The sequence below is a fragment of the Dermochelys coriacea genome, chromosome 10, assembly GCF_009764565.3.
Source record: "Dermochelys coriacea isolate rDerCor1 chromosome 10, rDerCor1.pri.v4, whole genome shotgun sequence".
In the NCBI taxonomy this organism is placed as follows: domain Eukaryota; kingdom Metazoa; phylum Chordata; order Testudines; family Dermochelyidae; genus Dermochelys; species Dermochelys coriacea.
In genome coordinates this window covers 11,292,986-11,319,027 of record NC_050077.1, presented here as the reverse complement: position 1 = coordinate 11,319,027, position 26,042 = coordinate 11,292,986, and the positions used below count along the sequence as shown (strand labels likewise).

General features: G+C 50.8%; 1 protein-coding gene across 9 annotated transcripts in view; it reads right to left on the bottom strand.

Annotated features, from left to right (window-relative positions):
- Window positions 1-20,516, bottom strand: part of TTYH3 (tweety family member 3) — a 115,026-nt gene extending 94,510 nt beyond the window's left edge. For 8 of the 9 annotated variants that reach the window (XM_038420061.2, XM_038420065.2, XM_043493956.1 and 5 more), the window contains exon 1: window positions 20,105-20,516. In XM_038420061.2, the coding sequence (XP_038275989.1) occupies window positions 20,105-20,227 (123 nt within the window). In that variant the 5' untranslated portion in view covers window positions 20,228-20,516. The remainder of the gene's footprint in view (window positions 1-20,104) is intronic. The other variant, XM_038420057.2, reaches the window with a different exon arrangement.
- Window positions 20,517-26,042: the final 5,526 nt, after the last annotated feature.

Sequence of the window (26,042 nt, the reverse complement as noted above, 5' to 3'; positions counted from 1 at the left end):
CAGAAGTAGGAGGCTCTCTCAGTGCCTGTTGGAAATAAATCATACCACAGCCAAGATGCTGCATAAAATAATGTTAGATCCATTCCTTGGAAGCAGTTGAGAAAGCCTACAAAACCCTTTCCTACCTACTCAAGTACTGCTTAATGACATTTGAGGGGCTTTTAATACACTCTCTCTCTCTCACACACACACACACACACACACACACACACACACACCTTACACAGTACAGCAAAGATGTCTACATTCAGTTGTTAGCTTCAGTTCCGTTTGCTTATCAGGGAAATATCTCAGCACCACTAGTCATGTTGGGCTATAGATTTAGCCCCTACAAATCTGCAACATAAGGTGGTCTGATGGTATGGTTTACTAGGGTATTTCCCAGATAAATCCTTTCCAGGGAAACTGTGCTAGAATCCCAAGAGCCACCACCATTTTTAAATGTGGTTGCAATCAGCACAGTTCTTGGCTCAGTAAGGACCAGGCTTTTAGTAAAGACATCATCAACTTCAAGAAATATAGCTTCCTACAGAAGTGTAAGGGACAGAGTTGTTGAGCTCTTCAAGAGACACAGGGAAGAGGTCCAGGCAACATGTGGGTATGGCAAAGGGTCAAATGTCCCTCTAGCAACCAGCTGCTGGAGGGGAGAGGAAGGGGCAGGGCCAGAGATAGAAGAGAAGAGGCAGGGCCAGAGCCTCTTCCAGCCACGCTGCCTGGGATGCTGGCCAGTGTGGCGCAGCGGCTGACTGGGAGAGCATCTGGCTGCAATAGCAGCAGGTTGCACCCTCACCCAGGCTCAGCTTCTGGGGACAGCAGCCAAGTGAGCTGGAGTCCCCACCCCCCCGGCATGCTCAGAGTCAGCTCCTGTCCCCAGAAGTCGAGCCTGGGCAGGGAGCGAACTGCATGACTATGCTGGGGGAGCCAAAACAGCAGGAGGGCATAGCCCCCCACCGCCAAGGTAGCATGGGGTGGTGAGGGGAGGGGTCACATGTCCTCCCCTTTAGCTGGTCCCCTGCAGGGCACCAGTCATCTTCCACAAGCACCCAAATTTAAAGGTCTTGCTACACACAACAAAATTAAAGCTAAATATCTGCTTTTTGTTTTAATGTGCTTTAATGCACTTAGTTATGAAGTGCAAGTTCATTACACCAGCAGAAAGAAAAAACAGGCTCTCTCTCTCTCTCGTGAATGCCAAGAAACAAGGGACCAATATCAGAACCAGCCAATTGTGTGCATCCCCAAACATTGGAAAGCCATTCAAGGCTAGCCACCTAATTTGGGGGCATGGTTACATTACACCAAGGTTCTCCCCTCCCCCCACCATTAAAAATGTTTTAGAAGAGTGCTTGATATTCAGGAGATTGGCAAACAAGTCAAGTATTGTTATGCTGTTCAACAAGGGCAGGATTCTGAAGGGGAGAAATCTCAGAGGACAGTTACAAAAAAAAGTTAACTAGATACATTACAATAAAGGAGATACAGATACGGCCAGTACATTCCTGAAGAGGCATTTTTATGACAGCTTGCAAAACATGGGAAAGTCACTCTGACATTCCAGTTTTATTTGAGCCTGCTTAACGAATATCCTTACCAGTGTTTTGTTATCTATTTATTTCACCAACTGGGTATTGTCAGGAAGACTGACTGAAAGACACCCATTTTAATTTAGAAATTGGGTTTCACATGATAGTCCAAGACTATACTTGGAGGATGGCTTCTATCACCTGTCCTGACCAAGACTAGGGCCTAGTCAATGTTGATTGAAAATAGATTCAATGCTGTCCTCTGAATGATCTATTACCGCTGCTTGGATTGGTTTTGTAATTCTCTGCTGCACTGGAAAAAGTGTCAAAAAAAAAAAATGGGTCAACTAACAGGGGGAGGGAGAGAAAGATAGCATGGCTCACAAGAGCCCATTACGTGGGAACAACAACAGTAGCGTAGAAGCAGCACTGCAGATAAGGTTTTCTTGGGGGCAAAAAGATTGTCTGCTCTAGAAATTCTTTACAGGTAGCTGTATTTCACTGGATGCAAGAAAGTGCAGGCCAACGCAGACGAGGATAAAAGAGTTGGGGAGACAAAATGTTTCCTCGTGTATGGATCTGGCAAGTAATTCTCTGGGTAAGAATTTCATATTGGCAGGAGGGAGAAAGGAAGAGAAAAAATATAATTCAAATCAGTAGCAAGTTCACCACTCTGCTTCTCCCAACATCCAACAGCTGAAGCCCCCACAGCCCCAGGAGAGAAGTCTGGCAGGCAATGCAGAGGCTAAAGCGAAGCAGGATGAATACAAAGCAGCAGAGCCAGAGCAAGTGTCCAACTTTGTTACTTACACCCCAGTAGAATGCTCCCAGCATTGTGTACAGGCTCACGCTGCAGCTCTAGAGCTGCATTCCAAAATGCACACATTGGGAGCATATCAGTCCATCCTGGTGGAGCAGATGTCCATTCAGCAACTGCCTTGACAGCAAGGGGACTGGACATATTTTAGATTAATATTGAGGATAAGCCCAAGACTGTGAAAGAAAGAGTTTAATATGCTTTTCCTAAGAGCCCAAGTCTGAAATATATTTTTCCTTTAACTTGCAGAAGGACAAGATAGAAAAGCTCAAACCAGCAGTTAAGAGTTTCATTTGCAAGCCTGTTAAAATATTATGCCTTCAGTGATCAACCACTTTTATATTCCAATCTCTCTCTCTCTCATGCCCACCATGAATTTTATCCACAGTGATCTTATCTGGATGAAAGACGATCACTCTAACCCTTTAAAATTGTGGTGTTCAGGCTGTTCACTACGGTTAGTAGTATTGAGTCCACTTTGTTAAGTTATTGGATTCGCCACATGTGCACTAAAATCTTAGACCTAGATCAGTCTAGGAGTGCTCCACAGAGAATTCTCAGTTTTAGACATTGAAAAAACAGAATGTATCCTCCCATAGCTGTGTATTACTCAGACTTCTGAATTAGTGGTAGTCCAACAAGAGATTGCGGAAGCAGGCAGCCTTATTACATTAATAAATGATGGACTGGTCAGAGGAAACCACACAATTTGAAACACTGAAGGGAAACAAATCTTTGGCCAAGGTCCTGCAGCCTTTTTTTTAAAAAAAAAAAAAAGCGCCCTTATCCAAGTTGATACTCTGTTAAATCAGGAACAAAAACAAAAACAAAAACAGTTCTCGCTATCTGTGCTCTTGTTGCTTTCCACTCTGCTTGGGCAAACCAAGTTGACCACTGTAATAGAACTTAAAAAAAAAAGTTTCAGGGGAATGTCAACATGCTAACAACTGATTTTTGAGAAGACATTTCCATCCATAATGAGTTTTGTAGTGTCTCCGCACCACCCATTCCCAGAGTATTATCAGACTTCAAAATAGATTTCCTACACTTAAGGCATGAATAGGCCTATTTATCAGATTTGTCTAAATAGAACAGCGACCAGATATCACTTCGGTATTGTCCACACAACCGATCTTCCTAACATTTCCCACAGATCCTTCTCTAATCAAAGTAGCATTAGTAGAGAGGCTGCCAATGCTAGTTTAGGTTTCAGAGTAGTAGCTGTGTCTCATGTTTTGCATTTGCTTCCTCTATAGGGAAAGCAATCAAGTAGCTACCATCTGTACTGTAACTGGATGAGAAGTTAAAAATCCAGCCAGCCATTCTTCCACCTCAGAGTAAACACTCACTTTTAGAGTCAATGAGGACAACACAACACCTTTTCTATACTAAGTTGTTACTCCCATTGTTGGGAACCTTCTTATAGAGGGCAACTAAAAGTTATTAGCTACAACTGTCAGCACCAAACTTGGCAGATTATTTTTACTCTAAGTAGGAAAAGAATGTTAAAAGGCTCTACTTGGGTTTATTTTTGAGGACTAGCTGATTGCACATTCCATGAAAAGTGTTTGAAGGCACTCCACCCTTTGCTCTCTGTTACTATTCAGTGTCAGGAGGAAAGAGGTCATCAGAGGTCAGTCACCAACCACTCCCAGTCTCTTCCTTAGTTTCTATACACAAAGATGCATTTACTTTGAAAGCTAAATCAAATCTGATTAAAAGCCTGGATCAAGCCTTCAATGATTTAATATACAGACAGTGTTCCTAGGCACTGGCACATATGCTGTACTGTTTAATTTGAACCACCACACGCACAAATATTTATTTGCATGCTCTTTGTGAGGAAGTAAAGAGCCAAAGGATTTCCCCAATGGTCTTCAAGTTATCATTATAGCTCTCACCCTTAATAATCAGGGTGCTGAAAGGACACTACAGGAGGAGGGTATGAGGAAAAAAACAGATGCCAACAGCAGATATGTTCCCTATCACACTCTGGTCTGACATGCCCTAGACACTGTCACTCAGACCACTGACAGTCAGATCAAATGTGGCAGGGGAATGCCAATATCTTTTATGCAGCTGACTACAAATGCATTCTGAAGCTGTTACAAAACACATACTAGCAGCCTTTGAATACAGAGCAGCAGAAGCAGCTAGATACTGTGTAACAGGCACTTCAGAATGCTGACTTTGCTACTTTCATTCATTTGATACCCTTCCCCCACTCAACTTTAACAATTTCAGTTCAGCTTGAGGTTCACAGAGAACAGACATAAATTGAAAACAGATTTCTCCTAAAGCACAGCTTGAGTTTCATGAATTCTATTACTCTCAACTTTCTCAGCGTTTCCTGGCGGGAGTACAAGGGGGAGGGAAGAGCAGGAGGCCAGTCATATCCCACCCTTCCTCTGACTGAGCCTGCCTGCAAAAGCAATATACACCAAAATCCTCTTGCCATATGTGACGTTGCACCCCATAATGCTTTATAGAAATACGCTTTGAGTGTAAATATGACATGACTGGAATATGTATAACATCTTTGCAAAGGTTATGTTCTACTGCTTGTATTCATCTTAGTCATATGCATGTATCATTTTTATATCTGAAGTTATGAGCGCTGGCTCTATGCTTATATTTAAAATGTTTGTTGAAAGAAGCACATAAAGCAGATTTGGGCAGATTGAAGGGGTTATTCAAGTAATTGGGAGTACTTCGCTAACAATGGACCTTGGACTCCAATCCACATCCAAGCTTTCCTGGGAATGTTCAAACTAACATCCGATGAAGTGAGCTGTAGCTCACGAAAGCTTATGCTCTAATAAATTTGTTAGTCGCTAAGGTGCCACAAGTACTCCTTTTCTTTTTGCAAACTAACATGTAAACAATGCAAAAAGCTGAATCATTCATAGACATGTGACTTGTCCAAAACTCAATCTTGTAGCGGTGATTCTACACAGGGGGATAGAGGGGTTTCCACCCACAAGAGAGACTATACAAGCCCCTGGAATTCCCTCCATTTTGTCTTCAGCAGGCTCAAGAAATAGCCTCTCCACCCCAAAGAGATGCCTGAAAGAAATTGGAACAAAGGACAATAACTATAGGGGTCCGAGTCATTGTTAGACCCAGACTAGGAGGAAGTCTAGTCTGTAAAAGAAGGTTATTGGAACATCTCTGAGGGTGAGATTTACCTGCATTTAGTTTCTTACTGTATTAGGCTTAGACTTGTGTGTTTATTTTATTTTGCTTAGTAACTTACTTTGTTCTGTTATTACTTGGCACCACTTAAATCACTTTTTACTTATTAACTAACCCAGAGCAAGTAATTAATTCCTGGGGGAGCAAACGCTGTGCATCTCTCTATCAATGTTATAGTGGGTGAACAGTTTATGAATTTACCCTGTATAAGCTTTATACAGAGTAAAACTGATTTGGCTCCCATTGGGAACTGGATATCTGGGTGTTGGAGACAGGAGCACTTCTTAAGCTGTTTTCAGTTAAGCCTGGAACTTTTGGGGGACGTGGTTCAGACCTGGGCCTGTGTTTGTAGCAGGCTAGTGTGTCTGGCACAACCAGGCAGGGTACTGAAGTCCCAAGCTGCCAGGAAAAACAGGTTTAGAGGTAGTCTCAGCACATCAGGTGGCAGTCCCAAGGGGGTTTCTGTGACCCAACTCAGACCATAGTCACATTCACCCACAAGAATGTCAGTCTTTAAAGATGAAGGATTCTGAAAACGGGGGGGGCACGACAGCAAGGAAGGGGGGGGGAAGAAAATTTGCTAGTTCCTTATGAACTGCAAGCTAGTTGAATGCAGAGGACAGGCCAGCAATTCCAATCTGGATTACTTCTACAGACCTCAGTCAGTGAAAGCATGTGCTTCAAACATCAGCACTTTACTATCAGCTCAGCCAAGATGCAAATAACCATTAACATCAGCAAGCCACTTGTTTACCAGGGCACTCAACCTTCTAGTAAACTGTACCAGAATTCCAGGTATAGCAGTTAGTGACTACACACTAACCTACCAAGGAACTAGGGGTGAGGAGAAGCCACTAACACCATGATGACCAAAGCACACATCCAAACAAGAGGAAGACAGTAGGAAAAATCATTAAAGGGAGAGAAGGAAGAGCTTGAGGCAACAGTGGTATACAAGTGTGCTTGCATGCACACACGATTTGAAGTGTTGCTTTATACTTTCAAACAGTATATTTAAATCATAACCCCATGCCCCGCTATTAGATGTACTTTAGTTTGACGTTTACTAAAATCATGAATCTTCACATTAGTTAATTCTCTGTCTGCCCCTTGAACTAGAATTAATTTATCTAAACAAGTCAGTTTGGGATCATTCATGAATATACAAGTGCAACTATGTGTTCATAGTTTTGGCATAACCACTTTTATGGTTTTGTTGCTTCTTTCTCTCACACACATACACTCCGCCTGAACAAGCATCACATTGTAAATGTAGCCCAATAAGTGTTCAGGTGAACCTCTCCCATGAGGAAGCACTATTAGTTAAGAGAAGTTGAATTGCTTCAACTTAAAACTTCAGTATAAAATTCCACTTCAACTCTAACTTTGAATGGAAGGCTTGCTTGTTAAAGGTCTATGCAGTACGCATGACCAGCAGCATTTTGGAGGCCAAAAGGAGTGCTCCCTGCACATAGCAGGGACAAACAAACATCAATATTAGTCTATCCCATAAGAATGACTTGTACACTAACTGAATGAAGCTTCCATACCACATTTCTAGAAGATAAGTGTTGTGAAGCTAAATTAGATGTGCACTCCTAGGCATGATTTGGTAACCCAGGAAGAAGGATTATTCCTCATCTCTAGTCTCCATGCCTTAAAGGACCCGCTCCAACATAAACTTGAGGAATATCCCCTATTGCACCAGCTTGGGCAATCTGCATAACATTTGTATTTGGGATAATATCAATAACTGCTACTCAGATTATTCAACTGGAGTTGACAGTTGTCTAATTTGAATGAGATGTTGATTCATGTGAACCTATAAATAATCATTGCAAAATTCAGTATTGGACATAGTCAACTGGATTCAATGTTTGGTTTATTGATGGGGCACTTACCTTAAAGCCTCTTCATTGTTTTTAAAACATGAAAATCATGTTTCTTTGAAAGAAAAATCAAGCTAGCAGCTCTGACTTGTTATAGCTGATGAACACAGATAACATGCCATTTGCATCAGTGTCAGCACCACTCAAACATCACACCCCATACTCACAAAAAGATCTTATTCGCAAAAAGAAAAAGGAGTACTTGTGGCACCTTAGAGACTAACAAATTTATTAGAGCATAAGCTTTCGTGAGCTACAGCTCACTTCATCGGATGCATTTGGTGGAAAAAACACAGAGGAGAGATTTATATACACACAGAACATGAAACAAATGGGTTTATCATACACACTGTAAGGAGAGTGATCACTTAAGATAAGCCATCACCAGCAGCGGGGGGGGGGGGGGGGGGAAGGAGGAAAACCTTTCATGGTGACAAGCAAGGTAGGCTAATTCCTTACTTGGGGTGGGGTGGGGGGGGGAGAAATACCATGGGGAAATAGTTTTACTTTGTGTAATGACTCATCCATTCCCAGTCTCTATTCAAGCCTAAGTTAATTGTATCCAGTTTGCAAATTAATTCCAATTCAGCAGTCTCTCGTTGGAGTCTGTTTCTGAAGCTTTTTTGTTGAAGTATAGCCACTCTTAGGTCTGTAATCGAGTGACCAGAGAGATTGAAGTGTTCTCCAACTGGTTTTTGAATGTTATAATTCTTGACGTCTGATTTGTGTCCATTCATTCTTTTACGTAGAGACTGTCCAGTTTGGCCAATGTACATGGCAGAGGGGCATTGCTGGCACATGATGGCATATATCACATTGGTAGATGCGCAGGTGAACGAGCCTCTGATGGTGTGGCTGATGTGATTAGGTCCTATGATGGTGTCCCCTGAATAGATATGTGGACAGAGTTGGCAACGGGCTTTGTTGCAAGGATAGGTTCCTGGGTTAGTGGTTCTGTTGTGTGGTGTGTGGTTGCTGGTGAGTATTTGCTTCAGATTGGGGGGCTGTCTGTAAGCAAGGACTGGTCTATCTCCCAAGATCTGTGAGAGTGATGGGTCGTCCTTCAGGATAGATTGTAGATCCTTGATGATGCGTTGGAGAGGTTTTAGTTGGGGGCTGAAGGTGATGGCTAGTGGAGTTCTGTTGTTTTCTTTGTTGGGCCTGTCCTGTAGTAGGTGACTTCTGGGTACTCTTCTGGCTCTGTCAATCTGTTTCTTCACTTCAGCAGGTGGGTATTGTAGTTGTAGGAATGCATGATAGAGATCTTGTAGGTGTTTGTCTCTGTCTGAGGGGTTGGAGCAAATGCGGTTATATCGTAGCGCTTGGCTGTAGACAATGGATCGAGTGGTATGATCTGGATGAAAGCTAGAGGCATGTAGGTAGGAATAGCGGTCAGTAGGTTTCCGATATAGGGTGGTGTTTATGTGACCATTGCTTATTAGCACCGTAGTGTCCAGGAAGTGGATCTCGAGTACTTGTGGCACCTTAAAGGCTAATAAATTTATTAGAGCATAAGCTTTCGTGAGCTACAGCTCACTTCATTGGATGCATCCGATGAAGTGAGCTGTAGCTCACGAAAGCTTATGCTCTAATAAATTTGTTAGTCTCTAAGGTGCCACAAGTACTCTTTTTCTTTTTAGGTCTACTTCTAGAAAGGCAACAGCTGGGAAGCTGGAAGCCTGAGCGGTGGCCCAACAAAGGCACCCGCTAAGGGGAACTACATGTGCAGTTGCCCTGAACTGTGACACTCCCCATCTATCACAGTGCTGAAGTGACTTCTCTTCTGGTCCTGTGAGGAGCACCAGTACCTTGTGCACTCTGCAGTGTGGAGACTGAAGACAGGAAGTCACCAACCCTAAGATCTTGTGCAGAAAAAGTAATAAGAGGACATCGTACACCAAGTGAAATCTGACTTAAGGGGAAGCCAATTTTTATTCAAACTGAGTTTTGCTCATATGTCAATCTCAGAGCTAAACAAATTGCTGGATATTTAATAAACTCTCCCTATCTCTTCAGTTAAGGGCAGAGAGCCTCCAGTCCACATATAAGGAGAATTTCAGAAAGATGGGGAAGGCAAGACAAGATTCCACATTCCTGATATTTCCAGAGTAGTTAAAAACCCAACCCGAAGCTCAGATGTTTGGATATCCAAGGAGCCAAAACCTGCACAAACCCAGGCACACTGTGCCATGCTTCTCCATTTCAAATCACCGTTACTAGAAAACCCATCCAAGCTGCAGGACTGGAGATTGCAACTTCCACTTAATACTAGAATACCTAACAGGAAAACAAGAAGGGGGGCAGGGGACCTAGCAGCTATCAAGAGCTCATTCTTATGCCCTTTATAGAAATTAGTCACCCACACAATCCTCCTCAGCCATAAATTGATTGCATCTCAATCTGAGCACCACCAATAGGTTTCTCAGCCAACATTACTACACCCTTGGCCTTCAAGTCTATCTTCCTTCCCCACTAGCCATAGCCATTTGTAATTTCTGATGGACTCCAGGACTGGAATGACATACAGCACTCTACTGCAAGCTCCACCACAACACAGGCGGCACAAGACAATAATTCAGGACCTTACCTTTTGCACACAGGTAATGAAAAAGAAGATACTACCTCAAAAGACCAGGCAGGATACTAAACTTAATCCTCTATGTTTAGAATATTCAAAAGAAAATCTATGACCCCAAGCATTAGTAGGAAGGGACAAGGAAGCAAGAAACTAATCCTTGTATACAGCTCCTTAACACACATTTCAAAGCTGTGGATTAATTAGGGCAAAGCCACCTAGATTCCCACCCTTAATCTCCAGTGTCATGTCTAATGGGATATATTCTTCAGGGTGAGACTCTCTCACTCTCTCAGCATGCAAAAGTCAGTCTATTAAAAAAAACCCACACAAGCTTCTAATTGAAACTGTGCTGATTTATTGGCTCAAAATTAGCATTTAAACAAGAGCTTTTCATAAGACATAAGGTGAGAAAATGCCATCCAAAGAAAGGCAAAGCAGCAAAAGACGAAGAGCAGAATCAGTTCTGCTTGTCATCCACTCATCTGACACCAGAAGTCAGTTTCAAAGCTAGATTCAAGAGTCCTCTGGCAACTTAAAATTGTGTTTGTGAGGTGCACCCAATAGAATACTATCCACATTCTCAGTTTTTGCCCTGGGAAAGAGGGATAGAAATAAGGCCACCTCAAAACACTGAAATATTTATATCCATCCATACTCCAATCTGAAAACGAAGATGATTTATAGCAATAAGCAACACTGCCCCCCCAATCCCCTCCACAATCAAAAAAATAAAAAAAATTAGAGTTAAAAAAAGCAGACACGCGCACACACACACAGCAACAGGCATGATTCCTTCTAGGTATACAGAAAATCAAGTGATAAGTGCACTATGTTCAATTCACCTGGTCAAGCAAATGAAGACCATTTCAGGAACTCTCAGCATTTTTAAGCACAAAAATAATTAAATACCAACAAGAACACCCTCTTCCAACACTTGACAGCTGTCTGCTTAAGAACTACACCTACACTATAGGCATAACCACCTACTTAAACTCCAGCAAGGAAACAGAACTGGCAAGACAAATGCAAGCAGCTCAGTGCAGAAACACGACCAGAGGATTTATAAATAAAGCACCAGTTGCTTGTGATTTTTTTTTTTTTTTTTTTTAAAAAGAGATTTAACTCTTAAATTTGACCTAAACCAGATAGATAGGTATAAGGCTGTAAAGCCTAACCAACCATATTCTGCAAAAGTATCTCCAGCAGGAAAAAAAAGGGGTTCAATTTACAAGCAGCAGCAGCCGTCAAAATGCCAATGGCTGATCAGCTGATTAGATTTCTAATGCTTTTAAACTTAGGTTTTTATTCCAGCTAAGACCCAGCAGGATACTGTCTAACAGACACATGCTCTATAAAGATTTCCTAAAACCAGCACTCAACAGCACTGGCGAGAGAATGTGCATTCTCCAGAATGAAGTTAAAATTAATCCCATATTCTGCCTTGATGAGATGGCCAGGAGTTAGACATTCCTCTAGCCAAGTAGCCATTTGCATGCACCATGGTCTATTAAAATGATGCATTCTCAGCAACTGTTGTTCTGATTAGCTTACCTCTAATCAGAAGTTTGTTGTTTCCAGCAGACAGACAATTCTCAGGGGACTAGCCGAAAATGCAGCAGTGCAGCCTGGATCAGTGAGCAAGTGACCCTGCAGACAGAAAGCTGACAAGAGTTCACTTTCTCCTGCCTATATACCAGATGTTGCTACAGGGCTAAATGCACAGCCCACACAAACCCCAACTTGCATGGTTTGCTAGAGAGACTTTTTAAATAAAGTGTTTGCATTTTGGCGTACGTTATGTTGCTACACCAGGCTGCCACTTCCATGCCCCTGTCTGAACAAAGAATGACAAGATCAGGCTACAATATCCATTTGCTGATGGAGGCATAATAGCTACTCAATTTTAGGCCATGGGAAACTGGGGGAGGCGCCACCAATTTGAGAGACCTAAATGCAACTTTAGCTTCACTGGAGAGCAACAATGGACTCCCAAGGATACTCTAAGGTGCCACAAGTACTCCTGCTCTTTTTGCTGATACAGACTAACCCAACTGCTACTCTGAAACCTCCCACAACCCAGCCTCTCCTCATACTATAGAAAAGAATTACTGCTATCTCAGGCTAGTAGACCGGACCTGGAAAAACAGGCCATTTAGCCTTGAAAGAAACTTCAAGGCTAACCCATCTAAAAGAGACAGATTACCCTCTTACTTTGAGCCAACTAGTAACTGGACAAGAACACATCATCCAACTCCACGTGTTTTGAATTTACAGAGATGCTCTTGGGTTTCAGTATTGGAGTGAGACACCAGTACAGTAGCGGAAGTTCTACAACAATGTCTCTAATCCAAGTTCTTTGGTAGCTTAGTCTGTACTGAGTTTCTCCATCCAAGAAATACTCAAAAAATTTACATGTAGGGCAAGGACCTTGTAGAGCTAGAAAGTACCAGATGGAATCAGTCTTGCTGAACTTCCTCCCCAAATCTACACAAAAACCATGCACTAAACTGAAGTCTGCAAACCAAAGTGAAGCATCAGTGGAATTTAATGTAGCACCAAGCTAGTCCTTCATCTCCAGAATCACGGTACAGCAAGCTAATCGCTAGCCTAACTAGTGGAGTTGAGAGATGGTACTACAACAGAAGCGCTCTGGTAGAGGTGGAGGTGTACCCAAGGGAACAGCTGGTTGACATCACAGTAGGGATTGCCCCCAATGGTGAGAATTAGTCTAGTGTAGACCCATTGCCACCATCCCTTCAACTCCACCAGTGGTGGAAAAAATGGCATAAGCCAGCTACCAATGGTTTAATCACCATGTCATCTAACCTTGTTCAGAGCAGGTGTAAGTGACATGACCATTCAGATGCCAGAGGCTGCCTGTACTTTGTCTATTCTAGGCCTCCCCACAATTGCTGTCTATTCTAGCCCCTTTCCAGAGAGCCACACAGGTGGTAGTAATGGTAGAATTTAAGGGGAAAAAATATATATATTGTTTAGACAAAGCCTATGATGCTGTAGTTAGATGCCTTTAGAACAAAGTGCTCTAGAGGTGCAAGATAATCTAGTCACAAGTGAAATAGGTCTAGTGTATAAAAGAGAGACTCCAGAGGACTTTGCCATTTTGCAGCGATTCAGAGATGTTTTATCAGCTTTCTGCAAGACCTAAATTGAGGTAATGACTAAGGCACACAGATAAAGCTGCGAGTAAGCTTTCATAGCCCTTATTTGTTCATATATAGGCTTAGCAGGCTTCTTTAATTGATAAATGGATAAATGCTTAAAAAATGTTAATGTTCAAAGTTGTCAGAAATTAGAGAGCGGTCAGACAATATTTAACACTAGTAGACATTGAGATTCAAAAAATTAAAGTTTAACTGTTAAAATACACAAATTGTCAACATCTCATGTCAAAATATAGAAAGTAAATATCCTTAAATCAAATTCTAAATTAGTTCTCAAGTAGCATTTTTCTTATGTTGCCTACTTATAAATGTCAATCAATGGAAATATGTCAGTTTGTGCGCGTGCATGGTGAAATCCACGTTTGCCAACATTACCAATCAAAATCTAATCCTTCCAAGTCTATTTATAAAACACCACACATCCAAGTGCTTACAACAGTTAAGAACAGTTATAGTAAAATATGTTAACAGCTGCTATTGAAACTTCCCTTTTGATGGTATTAGTACCAAGCAGCAGTCACTCCTAGGACATCCCATTAGCAACAGCTCTGCTGTGTTAAAAAGCCTCTTAGGACTTCAGCTCATCCTTTCACCAGGAAGGACATTCCTGAAAGAGGCTTCTGGCCAGCTCTACTCTCAGCACCATAAATTGGGTGGCACAACACTCAGGTCACCTGGGCAAATAAAGAGTTTTTACATTCCTACATGGCTTTAGTCAGGGACAATAGCACAAGCTGCAGAGAAACCTTGCTGATCTGGTGGACTGGAAACAAGGTTAATTTGACAGCATTGGTATGACTATTTTCTGGAAATTTAGCACAGTAAAAAGCATAAGAACTTGAGATAGTACTGTCCTTCAAAAGCAACATAGGTTTGGTTTCATTTCCACCTTATGACTCGCTGCAAAATAAGCTTTAAAGGAACACTGCAGTATGACTTAGGAGGAGGATAGAGCTGAAACAACTGCTTAACTCAAGATATAACTGTTCTATCCCAGATTTCAGAGTAGCAGCCGTGTTAGTCTGTATTGGCAAAAAGAAAAAGGAGTACTTGTGGCACCTTAGAGACTAACAAGTTTATTTGAGCATAAGCTTTCATGAGCTACAGCTCACTTCATCGGATGCATTTGGTGGAAAAAACACAGAGGAGAGATTTATATACACACACAGAGAACACGAAACAATGGGTTTTATCATACACACGGTAAGGAGAATGATCATTTAAGATAAGCCATCACCAGCGGGGGGGAGGGGGAGAGGAGGAAAACCTTTCATGGTGACAAGCAAGGTAGGCTATTTCCAGCAGTTAACAACAACTGAGGAACAGTGGGGGGTGGGGTGGGGGGAGAAATAGTTTTACTTTGTGTAATGACTCATCCACTCCCAGTCTCTATTCAAGCCTAAGTTAATTGTATCCAGTTTGCAAATTAATTCCAACTCAGCAGTCTCTCGGAATCTGTTTTTGAAGTTTTTTTGTTGAAGGATAGCCACCCTCAGGTCTGTAATTGAGTGACCAGAGAGACTGAAGTGTTCTCCGACTGGTTTTTGAATGTTATAACTCTTGACGTCCGATTTGTGTCCATTCATTCTTTTACGTAAAGACTGTCCAGTTTGGCCAATGTACATGGCAGAGGGGCATTGCTGGCACATGATGGCATATATCACATTGGTAGATGCGCAGATGAACGAGCCTCTGATAGTGTGGCTGATGTGATTAGGCCCTATGATGGTGTCCCCAGAATAGATATGTGGACAGAGTTGGCAACGGGCTTTGTTGCAAGAATAGGTTCCCGGGTTAGCGGTTGTGTCATGTGGTGTGTGGTTGCTAGTGAGTATTTGCTTCAGACTGGGGGGCTGTGTGTAAGCAAGGACTGGCCATGCAAGGGGGAGGGGGGTGACCTGGTCTATCTGAGAAGATGCCCCAGAGCAGCGTTTCTCAAATGTGGCCACCAGGGACTTTTCTTGCAGCCACAGCCTTTTGGGTGATGGGGGGGCAGGGAGTAACCCTCCCCGAGGGCCGCCAGCAGGGGCTGGTCTCGGTCCCCTTTGACAGCCACAAACACTGTAGGAGCAGGCAGCCAGCACAAGTCCCCCATGGGCTGAGGCTTCAGGCTTAAGCCCTGGGGTGGTGGATGACAGGCTCTAGTTGTGCAGCAGCAGGCTCCATCCCCTAGCCACAGGCTCACCCCCCCCCCCCCCGCACATCACCCCTGGCCCTCACAGCCTCCTCCAGTCCCCATCTGTGCACTAGGGCCCCAGGCTCACATCCCCCATCTCTCCCGCTGCCTCTCATCTAGCCCCCTATCACCTCTTGGCCCCCTACCCACCTCCCCATCCAGGGCTTAATTTGTCTCCTAGCTTGCTGGGGCTGAGTAAGTCTGCTGTGAAAAGTGATATTAACAATTATACAAAAATGTCACTTTTCACAACAGATTTGCTAGCTAGCAAGTCTTAAAAAAACAAAACCCACACATACACCTTCAAAGCACCTTGTGTTTCTATTCTGTTTAGGTCCAGTAATGACTAGAAAACTGTACTTTTTTAAATTGAGTCTGCAAAAAACCCTACATCAATTATAAGGATTTGGACATGTGTCTTTGTTTTTCCTAAAGTTAAAGTATTTTAAGCAAAAATTGTCAGAGTGGCCACCAGCAAGAGTTGGTGGCTGCACTCTAAGGCCACCCAAAAATTTGTTGAGAGAACCCCTGCTCTAGAGTGATTTCAGTAGATGCAACCCTCAAAGCAACACATGGAAGCCAGAAACATGAAAGCAGAGTGCCTCTAACCCCAGAAACAGAGGGAAACCTCTTCCTTCATCCTAATCTAGTTAGGAGTTGCATAACTACTGTCTCCTTTCCTCTTCTCCCCTAGTTACCTACCCAACTCTTCCTATGGAGGAAGGAGCAATTTGCTATAACTGATGTGAAGCATTTAAAGCCCCACTTTGGACTTAAGTTAATAACACCAGAAGAGAAAATGAGAAGCTCTTCAAGAATAACCAACCTAATCCATACTGGAGGGCCCATTCTCCTCTTCCAACACAGCCTGTTCTAACCTGTCAGTTGACCATATAGTGACAGAAGGTGGAAGGGCATGAAAAGCCAACACAAAAAGGTTGTTTACAGGCCCTCAACAGCCAGCAAAAGGGTATAGCCATACCACCCCCTCCAGTTGAGACAGAGACTATGGCACACTTGCCATAAAGATCCCTCATGTTCTCACAGACAAAAAGGATGTAGCCCCATTACTAGAACACAACTGGTCACAGCTATCTCCAGGCAAATAAGCATAGAGACAGGACAGCACTGTCTTATTACATGCAGAACAGAGCTACCAATTACAAGCTCCACATGTGTACACACAAGGGTCCCAATAGACACAGGAAGGATTCAGACTTCAAAGACAAGCAGAATGGGTTCAACTTAAAACCACACGAGCATTACACAGGTTTCAGCAGACATCAAATAGCTTCCATTGAGCTAAATGGTATCTTACTCATTACACTAATCATGGAAAGACCTATTTGATCTTACCAATCCACCTGGGAGAAAAAAAAAAAAAGCCATACTACACCTACAAAGCAGAGGCTAAATCAATACTGGTACTATGTTTGAAATGCCACCGTTCTGTGCTATGTCACAGTAGCCATTAAAGTTCATGCATTTCCAGCATCCCTGTTTCATCCAAATACGAATACAAGAAGACAGCTTTCAAGATCACCATCTTTATTCGTCAAAAAGAAAAGGAGTACTTGTGGCACCTTAGAGACTAACATTTATTTAAGCATAAGCTTTCGTGAGCTCACGAAAGCTTATGCTTAAATAAATGTATTAGTCTAAGGTGCCACAAGTACTCCTTTTCTTTTTGACGAATAAAGACTAACACAGCTGCTACTCTGAAACATCTTTATTAGTCTATTTTAAGGGGAACTGAAAATATCCTCTTTTCTTCAATTAAGAAAAGTTCCTCCCCCCCACCCCAAGGACTGATGAAGGAGCAGGATGCTGTTTCCTTAAGAAAGTATTTCCATTCCAATTCTGATTTACTCAGAAGCTCTGTTGGTAAGTGTGTGGATATCAGCTCATGACAAGGGTCTATCTAGTGGCTTGACAATTCTCAGGAGACCAATAAAAGCATATTCTCCTGTCCCTCCTCACTAAATATAGGAGAGCAAAAGGATCGAGTGCACCAATGAAGTCTCCAGCCTTACTGTCAGTTCCAGTTAGCTCAGTAGAGTGCAATCAAGGACATTGATAGAACTACAAGCTGCCCCACTGCATGCTTACATTTAATATAGGAAAAACTACCTTTCTAGGTACTGAAAGCCAGGGGGCAGGGGAAAATGCACCATCACCATATGCTCGGAGATTTTTTTTTTTTTTTTTTGCAAATTCCAAGAACCAGTTAAAACAGAAGTGCCTATATTTTAAATACTTAAAGTGCATGAAGAATGGAGCACATTAAGTTACTTGTGTTGTATTTAGCAGGAAAAAAAAAAAAAAAGGTTTGTGTGAACTGTAATGGAACAAAAAGGATATTCAAAATACAGAGAAAACAAGCTTTCAAACCAGGAAGCCTTCAGAACAATTTATAGAGGAAGGAAGTGATTGCAATGTTACTTTGACCACCAGATTAAATTTTCTAGTTTTATTGTATTATATTATGCTTTGCACACATGCACACACATCCTTGACATGTCTTTCCATTTCCAGAATCAAAGCATCTTCATTACAGAGTCAGCAACACAATGGAACACTGCTACTATCTTTACATTTGTTCATGGAGCTGCAGAGGTTACGTGCTATACATAAACACTGAAATAGGCAGGGTTGACATTCAAAACACACACAACTTACACCCTCGATTTCTGGTTTGACTGAAGTTAAAATAGCCATACAGCAATGGCAAAAACAAGTCCTTAACTAACACACTTTTTGCAACTGTGCAAGGCAGGAACAACAGGAGGCTTACCAACCCTGAGACTTCACTGTAATACTAAGTCTCAACAGAACTACTGTGAGAGAGTATTTTATGATGTATACACAGAGCATACAGTACTTAAATAGTACTTCTATTTTAAACTATTAAAAACACAAGCATATCAGATATATATTCAGTGACAGACTAGTGTGTTTCTTTCATAATTCAAGAACAGTTTTCCCCATCTTGCACTTCTGTTTCTCCTCTTCAATACCTCACTCTCCTTGTTTCACTACAGGAGGCAGCTACCCCAGTCCACAGAAGCAAGCTAAAACATTGGACATATGTAGTTTCGGGGTTTGTTTGTTTGTTTTTTTTTAAAAAAAAAACAAACAAAAATTGCACATCTTGATTTCTCCTCAAACCAAGGAAATTCAAATGAGTTAAGACGAGAAAGACCAAGGTTGAAGATCAGAAGACAATTTTGCTCTCAGATTCATAGACATTTTTGTAGTCACCTACCCATTTTTTTATTATTAAATAAAGAGAGAGAGAGCCAAGAACAGCCTTTGCTATAATCAATTCTGCAATCTGAAGCTACTTAAAATCAAAGATACTATAGGAATCTTTTAGCTAGCAGTATCTCTTTACAGTATATAAGCACTGTAGATGCCTTCCCATTTCTGCATTATGGTATCGTGGTGCCCTACAGAACTAAGTATATTCAGTGAAGCAAAATGGTGTTTTCAAAGCCAAAGAGCGTGGCACAACGAGGCAGTAGAATCACTGCAGCTCCAGTCTAAGATGGCAGCAGAGAACACAGATGTTAGAATACACAGATCCACTCCACCATCATTCTAATTAGACAGAGTGTCACCCAAGTACAGGTTAAGCAACGCAAAGGACACAAGTATTCTGCCAGTGTCTCCTCACACGCTTGGTCCTATGTAGCTACTAAGCCTTCTGTCAACCAAGCATTTTAGATGGCTTCAGAAAGAGACGCTGAACATTTCACTGAGTCCCAACAAAGGCAGGGTGCTGAGCTATCTGAACCACCACTCCAATCCTATGTACAACGGGATATTTTGTACGAAGTGGCAGCACAGCTGTTAGGAAAGGCAAGTACTTATCATTCAGCCACAGGACAGAAGGCAGAGCTTGTGCCTCACCTGGGCAGCTCGGCCTGCGGCAGTGTTACACTTTCCAGCCCAAGGAGCCACATCCCCATCTGGCAGCTGGGCCTAAGGGGCTGGTGGTTTACCCTCCCCCAGAGGAAGGAGGACTTCGGTTGCTCTCAAAGGAGCTCAGGGTTAGTGCTATTGTTCCGGGGCTAAATAATTTCCTGCCTCTCTTGGGGTGGGGGGGCGAGAAGAGAGAGTACAGAAGAGATGTATTATAGACTGCAGTCAGAAAGGGCAACCTGCCCCATGGCAGGGGGAGGCCAGGACAGACCCCCCCCCCCGCCGGGGGATCTACCCCATGGGAGGGGGAGGCCAGGACAGACCCCCCCCCCCCGCCGGGGGATCTACCCCATGGGAGGGGGAGGCCAGGACAGACCCCCCCCCCCCCCCGGGGGATCTACCCCATGGGAGGGGGAGGCCAGGACAGACCCCCCCCCCCCCCGCCGGGGGATCTACCCCATGGGAGGGGGAGGCCAGGACAGACCCCCCCCCCCCCGCCGGGGGATCTACCCCATGGGAGGGGGAGGCCAGGACAGACCCCCCCCCCCCCCCCCGGGGGATCTACCCCATGGGAGGGGGAGGCCAGGACAGACCCCCCCCCCCCCCGCCGGGGGATCTACCCCATGGGAGGGGGAGGCCAGGACAGACCCCCCCCCCCCGCCGGGGGATCTACCCCATGGGAGGGGGAGGCCAGGACAGACCCCCCCCCCCCGCCGGGGGATCTACCCCATGGGAGGGGGGCGCAGCACACGCCAATCGAGGGGGGGGGGGTGTCTGAGGCGATACTGACGAGACCCTGCCCCCACAGGCGGCCCCTCACCTGCTGGTAATCGGCGTCCTCCGGGCGGAAGTCGGCGCTGGCGGCCTCCCAGCGCAGGCTGACGTGCGGCAGGCGGTGCAGGAGACTCACCCACCAGGGCGGCGAGTAGCTGACCCCCGCCATGCCCGGCCCGGCCCGGCCCGGCCCGGCCCTGCCCACCGCTGCCTCCGAGACCCGAGCCGCGGCCCCCGGCTCACCCGCAGCCGCCGCCTGTCGCTGCCATGGGCGGGAAGGAAGCGCCGCCGGCTCCGCTCTCTCGCGCTGGCTCCCTCGAATCAGGCGGCCGGGCCCCCGCTGCTCCCGGGCGGCGCCTTCCCCGGCATGGCGGCTCCGGCTCCGGCTCAGGTGAGCGGCTCCCTCCCGTGCGCGCCCCGCGCTGCCAGCCCGGCCGCTCGCTCTTTGTTCGCGGAGACTCCCCCGCCCCCCCGGCTGGCCCCGCCCCCCGCCTCCTTCCCATTGGTGCCGCCCGCCGCCGGCCACGCCCCCCGGCGCCCGCCGTGAAACGAGTGTGCGAGGTCTCAGCCCGGGGAGGGGGTCTTGGACCCAGGCCTGGGTCACCGGCACGCCAGCGCCCCATCATCACACCAGCTCACTGCACCGGCACGCCAGCGCGCCCTCGCCACCACGCCACTGCGCCCTCGCCACCACGCCACTGCGCCGCACTGCCTCCGCACCGGCACGCCAGCGCGCCCTCGCCACCACGCCACTGCGCCGCACTGCCTCCGCACCGCCACGCCAGCGCGCCCTCGCCACCACGCCACTGCGCCCTCGCCACCACGCCACTGCGCCGCACTGCCTCCGCACCGGCACGCCAGCGCGCCCTCGCCACCACGCCACTGCGCCGCACTGCCTCCGCACCGGCACGCCAGCGCGCCCTCGCCACCACGCCACTGCGCCGCACTACCTCCGCACCGCCACGCCACTGCGACCTCGCCACCAAGCCACTGCGCCGCACTACCTCCGCACCACCACGCCAGCGCGCCCCCGCCACCACGCCAGCGCGCCCTCGCCACCACGCCACTGCGCCGTACTGCCTCCGCACCGCCACGCCAGCGCGCCCTCGCCACCACGCCACTGCGCCCTCGCCACCACGCCACTGCGCCGCACTGCCTCCGCACCGCCACGCCAGCGCGCCCTCGCCACCACGCCACTGCGCCGCACTACCTCCGCACCGCCACGCCACTGCGACCTCGTCACCAAGCCACTGCGCCGCACTACCTCCGCACCACCACGCCAGCGCGCCCCAGCCACCACGCCACTGCGCCGCACTGCCTCCGCACCGCCACGCCAGCGCGCCCTCGCCACCACGCCACTGCGCCGCACTACCTCCGCACCGCCACGCCAGCGCGCCCTCGCCACCACGCCACTGCAACCTCGCCACCACGCCACTGCGCCGCACTGCCTCCGCACCGCCACGCCAGCGCGCCCTCGCCACCACGCCACTGCGCCGCACTGCCTCCGCACCGCCACGCCACTGCGCCCTCGCCACCACGCCAGCGCGCCCTCGCCACCACGCCACTACGCCGCACTGCCTCCGCACCGCCACGCCACTGCGCCCTCGCCACCACGCCACTGCACCGCACTTCCTCCGCACCGCCACGCCAGCGCGCCCTCGCCACCACGCCACTGCGCCGCACTGCCTCCGCACCGCCACGCCACTGCACCCTCGCCACCACGCCACTGCGCCGCACTACCTCCGCACCACCACGCCAGCGCGCCCCAGCCACCACGCCACTGCGCCGCACTGCCTCTGCACCGCCATGCCACTGCGCCCTCGCCACCACGCCAGCGCGCCCTCGCCACCACGCCACTGCGCCGCACTGCCTCCGCACCGCCACGCCAGCGCGCCCTCGCCACCACGCCACTGCGCCGCACTACCTCCGCACCGCCACGCCAGCGCGCCCCCGCCACCACGCCACTGCAACCTCGCCACCACGCCACTGCGCCGCACTGCCTCCGCACCGGCACGCCAGCGCGCCCTCGCCACCACGCCACTGCGCCGCACTACCTCCGCACCGCCACGCCACTGCGACCTCGCCACCACGCCACTGCGCCGCACTACCTCCGCACCGCCACGCCACTGCGACCTCGCCACCAAGCCACTGCGCCGCACTACCTCCGCACCACCACGCCAGCGCGCCCCCGCCACCACGCCAGCGCGCCCTCACCACCACGTCACTGCACCGCACTGCCTCCGCACCGCCACGCCACTACGCCCTCGCCACCACGCCAATGCGACCTCGCCACCACGCCACTGCGCCGCACTGCCTCCGCACCGCCACGCCAGCGCGCCCTCGCCACCACGCCACTGCGCCGCACTACCTCCGCACCGCCACGCCACTGCGACCTCGCCACCACGCCACTGCGCCGCACTACCTCCGCACCACCACGCCAGCGCGCCCTCACCACCACGTCACTGCACCGCACTGCCTCCGCACCGCCACGCCAACACGCCCTCGCCACCACGCCACTGCGACCTCGCCACCACGCCACTGCGCCGCACTACCTCCGCACCACCACGCCAGCGCGCCCCCGCCACCACGCCAGCGCGCCCTCGCCACCACGCCACTGCGCCGCACTGCCTCCGCACCGCCACGCCAGCGCGCCCTCGCCACCACGCCACTGCAACCTCGCCACCACGCCACTGCGCCGCACTACCTCCGCACCGCCACGCCACTGCGACCTCGCCACCACGCCACTGCGCCGCACTACCTCCGCACCACCACGCCAGCGCGCCCTCACCACCACGTCACTGCACCGCACTGCCTCCGCACCGCCACGCCACTGCGACCTCGCCACCACGCCACTGCGCCACACTGCCTCCGCACCGCCACGCCAGCGCGCCCTCGCCACCACGCCACTGCGCCGCACTACCTCCGCACCGCCACGCCACTGCGACCTCGCCACCAAGCCACTGCGCCGCACTACCTCCGCACCACCACGCCAGCGCGCCCGCACCACCACGTCACTGCACCGCACTGCCTCCGCACCGCCACGCCACTGCGCCCTCGCCACCACGCCACTGCGCCCTCGCCACCACGCCACTGCACCGCACTGCCTCCGCACCGCCACGCCACTGCGCCCTCGCCACCACGTCACTGCACCGCACTGCTTCTGCACCGCCATGCCACTGCGCCCTCGCCACCACGCCAGCGCGCCCTTGCCACCACGCCACTGCACCGCACTGCCTCCGCACCGCCACGCCACTGCGCCCTCGCCACCACGCCACTGCGACCTCGCCACCACGCCACTGCGCCGCACTGCCTCCGCACCGCCACGCCACTGCGCCCTCGCCACCACGCCACTGCGACCTCGCCACCACGCCACTGCGCCGCACTGCCTCCGCACCGCCACGCCAGCGCGCCCTCGCCACCACGCCAGCGCGCCCTCGCCACCACGCCACTACACCGCACTGCCTCCGCACCGCCACGCCACTGCGCCCTCGCCTCCACGCCACTGCGACCTCGCCACCACGCCACTGCGCCGCACTGCCTCCGCACCGCCACGCCAGCGCGCCCTCGCCACCACGCCAGCGCGCCCTCACCACCACGTCACTGCGCCGCACTGCCTCCGCACCGCCACGCCAGCGCGCCCTCGCCACCACGCCAGCGCGCCCTCGCCACCACGCCACTGCGCTGCACTGCCTCCGCACCGCCACGCCAGCGCGCCCTCGCCACCACGCCACTGCGCCGCACTACCTCCGCACCGCCACGCCACTGCGACCTCGTCACCAAGCCACTGCGCCGCACTACCTCCGCACCACCACGCCAGCGCGCCCCCGCCACCACGCCAGCGCGCCCTCACCACCACGTCACTGCACCGCACTGCCTCCGCACCGCCACGCCACTGCGCCCTCGCCACCACGCCACTGCGACCTCGCCACCACGCCACTGCGCCGCACTGCCTCCGCACCGCCACGCCAGCGCGCCCTCGCCACCACGCCAGCGCGCCCTCGCCACCACGCCACTACACCGCACTGCCTCCGCACCGCCACGCCACTGCGCCCTCGCCTCCACGCCACTGCGACCTCGCAACCACGCCACTGCGCCGCACTGCCTCCGCACCGCCACGCCAGCGCGCCCTCGCCACCACGCCACTGCGCCGCACTGCCTCCGCACCGCCACGCCAGCGCGCCCTCGCCACCACGCCACTGCGCCGCACTACCTCCGCACCGCCACGCCACTGCGACCTCGTCACCAAGCCACTGCGCCGCACTACCTCCGCACCACCACGCCAGCGCGCCCCAGCCACCACGCCACTGCGCCGCACTGCCTCTGCACCGCCATGCCACTGCGCCCTCGCCACCACGCCACTGCACTGCACTGCCTCCGCACCGCTACGCCACTGCGCCCTCGCACCACACCACTGCGCCCTCGCCACCACGTCACTGCGCCGCACTACCTCCACACCGCCACGCCACTGCGACCTCGCCACCAAGCCACTGCGCCGCACTACCTCCGCACCACCACGCCAGCGCGCCCCCGCCACCACACCAGCGCGCCCTCACCACCACGTCACTGCCCCGCACTGCCTCCGACCGCCACGCCACTGCGCCCTCGCCACCACGCCACTGCACCGCACTGCCTCTGCACCGCCATGCCACTGCGCCCTCGCCACCACGCCACTGCACCGCACTGCCTCCGCACCGCCACGCCAGCGCGCCCTCGCCACCACGCCACTGCGCCGCACTACCTCCGCACCGCCACGCCACTGCGACCTCGCCACCAAGCCACTGCGCCGCACTACCTCCGCACCACCACGCCAGCGCGCCCTCACCACCACGTCACTGCACCGCACTGCCTCTGCACCGCCATGCCACTGCGCCCTCGCCACCACGCCACTGCGCCGCACTACCTCCGCACCGCCACGCCACTGCGACCTCGTCACCAAGCCACTGCGCCGCACTACCTCCGCACCACCACGCCAGCGCGCCCCCGCCACCACGCCAGCGCACCCTCACCACCACGTCACTGCACCGCACTGCCTCCGCACCGCCACGCCACTGCGCTCTCGCCACCACGCCACTGCGACCTCGCCACCACGCCACTGCGCCGCACTGCCTCCGCACCGCCACGCCAGCGCGCCCTCGCCACCACGCCACTGCGCCGCACTGCCTCCGCACCGCCACGCCAGCGCGCCCTCGCCACCACGCCACTGCGCCGCACTGCCTCCGCACCGCCACGCCAGCGCGCCCTCGCCACGACGCCACTGCGCCGCACTACCTCCGCACCGCCACGCCACTGCGACCTCGTCACCAAGCCACTGCGCCGCACTACCTCCGCACCACCACGCCAGCACGCCCCAGCCACCACGCCACTGCGCCGCACTGCCTCTGCACCGCCATGCCACTGCGCCCTCGCCACCACGCCAGCGCGCCCTCGCCACCACGCCACTGCGCCGCACTGCCTCCGCACCGCCACGCCAGCGCGCCCTCGCCACCACGCCACTGCGCCGCACTGCCTCTGCACCGCCATGCCACTGCGCCCTCGCCACCACGCCAGCGCGCCCTCGCCACCACGCCACTGCGCCGCACTGCCTCCGCACCGCCACGCCACTGCGCCCTCGCCACCACGCCACTGCGACCTCGCCACCACGCCACTGCGCCGCACTGCCTCCGCACCGCCACGCCAGCGCGCCCTCGTCACCACGCCACTGCGCCGCACTACCTCCGCACCGCCACGCCACTGCGACCTCGTCACCAAGCCACTGCGCCGCACTGCCTCCGCACCGCCACGCCACTGCGCCCTCGCCACCACGCCAATGCGCCCTCACCACCACGTCACTGCACCGCACTGCCTCCGCACCGCCACGCCACTGCGCCCTCGCCACCACACCACTGCGCCCTCGCCACCACGCCAGTGCGCCGCACTGCCTCCGCACCGCCACGCCACTGCGCCTTCGCCACCACGCCACTGCGACCTCGCCACCACGCCACTGC